Genomic DNA, 5,159 nt, shown 5'->3' on the forward strand with positions numbered 1-5,159 from the left:
GGTTAAGGGACTGAAAAGGTGCAGTTCAGAGCCAAGGTCAGAAATGAGAAGTACATAGAGATGGAGACACAGGACTGGGCAGCTGGTTCAGCTGATAAAGTGTTTGCTTCATAAACATAAGGACCTGAATTCGGTACTCAGAAACAACGTATTAGAAGAAAAAAGCTAGACATGGTAGTGCTGTGACACGTTTGTAATCCCCTTTCTGGGAAAAGTAATACTAATGGATCCCTGAGGTTTGTTAGCTAGTGAGACCCTTAGCTGGGGAGGAGAGGGGAGGGGAGGAGAGGGGAGGAGACGAGAGGGGAGGGGAGGGGAGGGGAGGTAGTGCCTGTGCCTGAGGAATAACACCCAACACTTTCTCCAGGTGAACATACACGTGCACATGCACCTGAGTATACCTGTATACATGCACAAACAGGGCACACACATATAAAATATGAGGAGGGAGAGAAAGAGACAAAGAGAGACACAGACATCGAAAGAGATCCAGAAAGCCACAGGATGAAGCAGCCAGGCAGCAACAACTGCAGTGAATGCCACCTGCCTGCTCTTGAGGTGTCTCTGATCTTTACAACCCTGCTAACCATGAGATTCTGCCATGGTGACAGTATAGGTTTTATACCTGATAATACGTCTGACATTCAAGGCAAGTTACACATTATCCTAAGCAAGTGCTAGTATTATGTCATTTTGTAGGTAACAGAATTGAGACAGAGACCAGATCAGTAAATTACTAAGGAAGTAAAGGATGAAAGCAGGATTTGAACCTAGGAATCTGACACGGAGGCCCTACCTAGCTTTTAACCACCAGTCTTGGCTAGACTGTGGTATTTATTCATCACCCCTTGCAGCCTCTCTCCTGAGACCCAGTCACCTAAGAAGCACTCTGTGGATCATCTTACTAGTAACTGCTGCCAGCCAGTTGCTCACAAAACTGAAGCCCTGTCGGAGGCTGGAAGCGAGGGTACCAAATGCAACACTAATGGATATGCTGAGCTTTAGAAAAGGTGAAGAGTTTCAGAAGCTGAGACGATGAGAACCGTGCTGTTTTAAGTTCACTAGATAATATTCTTGAGTGATAATGAAAGGAAGACAGACAGACAGACAAAAGGAAGGTGACAGTGACTACTGAAAACACCACCTTTGGTACTGACTTTGACAGATGACTACCTTCTCCATATTCAGATCAGTAGCTGCATCTAGAACTGGACAGCAGGTGGAGACTGGCTCCCCTCACTGGATGTGGGAACAGCTTTGGAGCAATAGAGTTCACGGGAAATTACATAGGAAAGAAAATGAGTGGCCTGCACCAAGACTATGTCTCCAATGTTAATTATCCCAAGAGGTTAAATACCCCACCTCCCTCTTCTGATTATCCATGTTTGGGTTAATTGTTTATGACCTTATTCATCCTTCCAGTCTCTGTGGATTATGATTCTTTCCTCCCCATCCCTTTTCTTTCCTCTCCATTAATACTGTCTCTGGGCCAACTCATGTTCACCCATTCAGCAAAGACTGATGGTTTAAAATAAATTCAAGGTCTCAGGTCGGCCCAGTGGTACAAGTCAAAGCCACGTTCCCAGTGATCACTGAAGAGGTGCCCTGTAACCGCACTCAGCATTGTCAAACACCTGTCACCCTGTGAAAAGATGTCTCTTCACTTCCCAGGAGTGACAGGACTGGAGTCACCTCACCTTCCTTCCGAGTTTCTCTATGGAAATTAACCTCTGTGGGTCATCAGGACTCACCCTCTACCATCACCACTGCCTCCCTTCAGACACGTGCATCTTTATAAGCTTGGTCTAGTGGTCTAGTCCCTCTTTCCACTTTCACTCCACCTCCCCACTCACTAACCCAGCCCACCCTCTGCTGTCATGGCTGGGACACCTTGGATATGATCACACCAGATTTTTAATGAAGAGTCACTTGTGGGGCTGTAGATGAGGAGTGCTGGTTGCTCTTGCAGAAAACCGGGGTTCTGTTTCCAGCACTCACGTGGAACTCACTCAACAGCTCACAAACCCTGTGCCCCTACGTCCAGGTATTCTGATGCCCTCTTCTGACCTCGTGGACACTAGATATACGATGCTTAGCACACAGATACATGAAGGCAAAACACTCAGACACATAAAAAGTTGAAAAGTAAGCTTTTAAAAACAACCACTTGTGATTCCCCAGTGACTGACTGCCAAGATAGAAGCTTCCTGTGCCTGAGTTTAAGCCTTGTGTCTGGTGAGCTCCATTCACTCATTTTCCTACTAGTCTCCCATCACCACTCAGTTGTATTTCAGTTCCAACTGTAAACCTCGATGGCCAGGCCCTTGACAAGGCCAGAAAGGACTTCTGAGATGCCTTTCCATACACCAGTAACACATAGATTCACCGAGAGGGTGACAGGAGAGGGAGAATTTACACAGAGACATTGGGAAAATCTGCTGACTAACCTTTGGATTTGGGTGAGCAAGTATGATAGATAAAATATTTCAGGATCTCATATTACTAAACTCGGGAAAGGAAGGGAAGTGACTGATCCAGCAAACTTTCCAGAAAGGTTAAGGGAAAACAGTTTTGAGAGTCTAGGGAGGGAACAGACCACAGGTTTACAGTTAGCCAATTTTTCCTCTCCTAGCAGCCATGAGCCTTCTGTCCTTTGAGCCTCCACAGTAGCCTGGTGCTCCCAGCATCCATTTGAGGGACCAGAAGAGAGAAAGCTAGGCCGAGAGTCGAGTAACCATAGCTGGATTCCTGTGTCCAGGACTTGAATGAGTCAGAAGTCCTGGAATCACCCAGCATTCACTACTCATGATGCTGTGATGATGTCACAAATGGAGATGCTCCCCAGCCCACCCCCGGTTTCCTCAGAGCACAGCAGAGGAACCAGGGGAAAGTCCACCTCCCCAAGCACAGCCCTACTATCCACCTCACTCGACTGCTTGTCAGTTTCACTACCAACAGAAAGGGGTGAGTTGCATCTGAACAGCAACGGTTGCTCTTGTGCATCTTGTGTCCTAAGAACGACCTGCATCAGCCTCAGCACCAAGTGGGGCTGGGAGGGTTTTGTTTGGAAAAGTCTCTTGTCCATTTTCCAGTTCCATTTAAAGATCTGCTTCCCGCGAGAGTCATACTGACTTTTAAACAACATCTCATGGAATTTTACTTTTTATTATTAAATAAAAATCAAAGGCTTACCAACTAAAGCCAACTTCAACCATTGTTAGAAACAAAAACCTCTGTCCAAATCCAGAAGTCAAACTTTCTATAGAGAAATACCAACCTCAGGACAAAACTCAACAGAAAAGGCATTCCCTTTTGGAAATCATATTTCTTGCTTCTATCATTCATAAATTCATGAAATTAGATCCCCCAACTTGATCTCTTCTACTTCTTCCTTTGCCCTGACTGTTTGACAGGGCCTGACGATCCCCTGAGAAGAGGGGAGGGATGGTTCTAGAATGGTTCGTGGGACTAAGAATAGTCTCAGTTGCCTTCCCTGCCTCCATCTACCAAAGAAGAAAGCAATGTTCACGACTGGATGACTTAGGAAACAACTCCCAGATGTGCCCACAGTTCCAAGCCTGTCACTAGCCTACCCCCAGAGGGTGGTGGCCCCCTGGGGTTTTGCTGAGCCACCAGTGCTTTCAGCAATGTAATCAAAATTATGGACTCCTTGAAATAATGACTTACATGAATTACATTAAGCACATGGGGTTCCAAAAAACACCAACAACACTAAAATTACAGGTCTTGTTCTTGGGATGTCCCAGGACCCTAAGAACACCTGCTTAGAATCTAGAATGGAAACAGAGTGAGAGAAAATCAGAGTGAGTGTAGATAAACATACCCAAATCCACAGGCAAGGACAGCTACTTAGATGTTCTAGAGCTTCACACATGAGAACAGGATGGACCAACAGGAAGAAGCCCATGAATTGACCCTCACTGACACACTGTCTCTCATTTCTTCTCAGGCCTACATATCCAAGAAAAAATGTCGAGTAATGATAAGAATAAACTCAGTGACCCCAAGAATGAGCCCAAGTTCTGTGACCCCAGATGTGAACAAAGGTGTGATACCAAATGCCAGCCCAGCTGTCTAAGGAAGCTGCTGCAACGTTGCTCTGAAAAGTGTTTACGTGAAAAGTGCCCACCACCACCTAAGTGTCCCCCGTGTCCCCCATGTCCCCCGCCATGCCCCCTGCCATGTCCCCCGCCGTGCCCCCTGCCATGTCCACCACCATGTCCACAACCATGTCCACCACCATGCCCACCACCATGCCCCACCAGTGTGTGTTTTGACACTTGCCCTCCCAAGTGCCCCTTCTCATGCCCACCCCCAGACTGAGGCACTATGGGCAACAGTAACCCCACCACCGCTGGCCTCAATTACCACCTACAACCTTGTGGGGCTGGAAGTGAAACCATGAGCTGACAAGTAAACACGTTCCTCTGCTGTGCAATACTCTTGAAGGCTGTGCTTTGTTCTGTGGTGGTGGTGGTGACACAGCACTATGCCAAGAAGCCATCCTTGGCAGGGAGATTTTCGAGGACCCCACAACCTCTGCCTGTCACATAGAGGAAGGGGCCTTTCTAGAGATTGCCAAGCCTTGCTAGAGCAAAGGCTGAGTGATTCTTAAGAATGGTAGTTGTGCCTGGTAAAGTTACATAACCCAGGAAAGAAGACATGGAGAGAGAGAGAGAGAGAGAGAGAGAGAGAGAGAGAGAGAGAGAGAGAGAGAGAGAGAGAGAGAGAGAGAGAGAGAGATTGGTCAAAGAGCTAGAAAATTTAGACTGGACATTTCACTGATCTGCCATTAACCCTGCTGCACAGCACTTAGGCAGAGGGGCTCTGACCAACTGCCTGGGTCTAAACTCTAGCTATACCCCCTAATGACACAGTGACTTTACATCAGTTGCTTAATTTACTGATGCCTCGATTTCCTTCACTATGCCATAGGGAAGACGGCACCAACAGTGCTCCTGTTACAGTACTGTTTCAAGACTTGGGGTAGGAAGAGACGAACATCACGTGTTTAGTGTACCGGAGCACAGCAGACAGTGGGTGAAGAGGCAGTACATTGTCCACCTGAGGTCCACTGTTCCATGCTTCTGCTCAAAGTAGACTCCAAGTCTTCTGGGCATAGCTCATGTTCTCAGGTA

At 47.0% G+C, this 5,159-nt stretch overlaps 1 protein-coding gene across 1 annotated transcript; it reads left to right on the top strand.

Annotated features, from left to right (window-relative positions):
* The first annotated feature begins 2,834 nt into the window (after positions 1–2,834).
* On the top strand, positions 2,835–4,459 carry Lelp1 (late cornified envelope like proline rich 1). Its single transcript, XM_005080311.2, has 2 exons — positions 2,835–2,964; positions 3,971–4,459. The coding sequence occupies exons 1-2, from the start codon at positions 2,835–2,837 to the stop codon at positions 4,342–4,344; spliced, it is 504 nt and encodes a 167-aa protein (XP_005080368.2). The 3' UTR covers positions 4,345–4,459.
* Positions 4,460–5,159: the final 700 nt, after the last annotated feature.

This window comes from Mesocricetus auratus, unplaced genomic scaffold (assembly GCF_017639785.1).
Source record: "Mesocricetus auratus isolate SY011 unplaced genomic scaffold, BCM_Maur_2.0 Super-Scaffold_100009, whole genome shotgun sequence".
NCBI classification, from domain to species: domain Eukaryota; kingdom Metazoa; phylum Chordata; class Mammalia; order Rodentia; family Cricetidae; genus Mesocricetus; species Mesocricetus auratus.

What these genes read in the sequence shown, in the direction of transcription:
- Lelp1 (XM_005080311.2), top strand. Translation starts at nt 2,835, where the DNA reads ATGCTCCCCAGCCCACCCCCGGTTTCCTCAGAGCACAGCAGAGGAACC. An exon ending in TTCACTACCAACAGAAAGGG is followed by an intron (nt 2,965 to 3,970) that starts GTGAGTTGCATC and finishes ATTTCTTCTCAG; the next exon opens with GCCTACATATCCAAGAAAAA.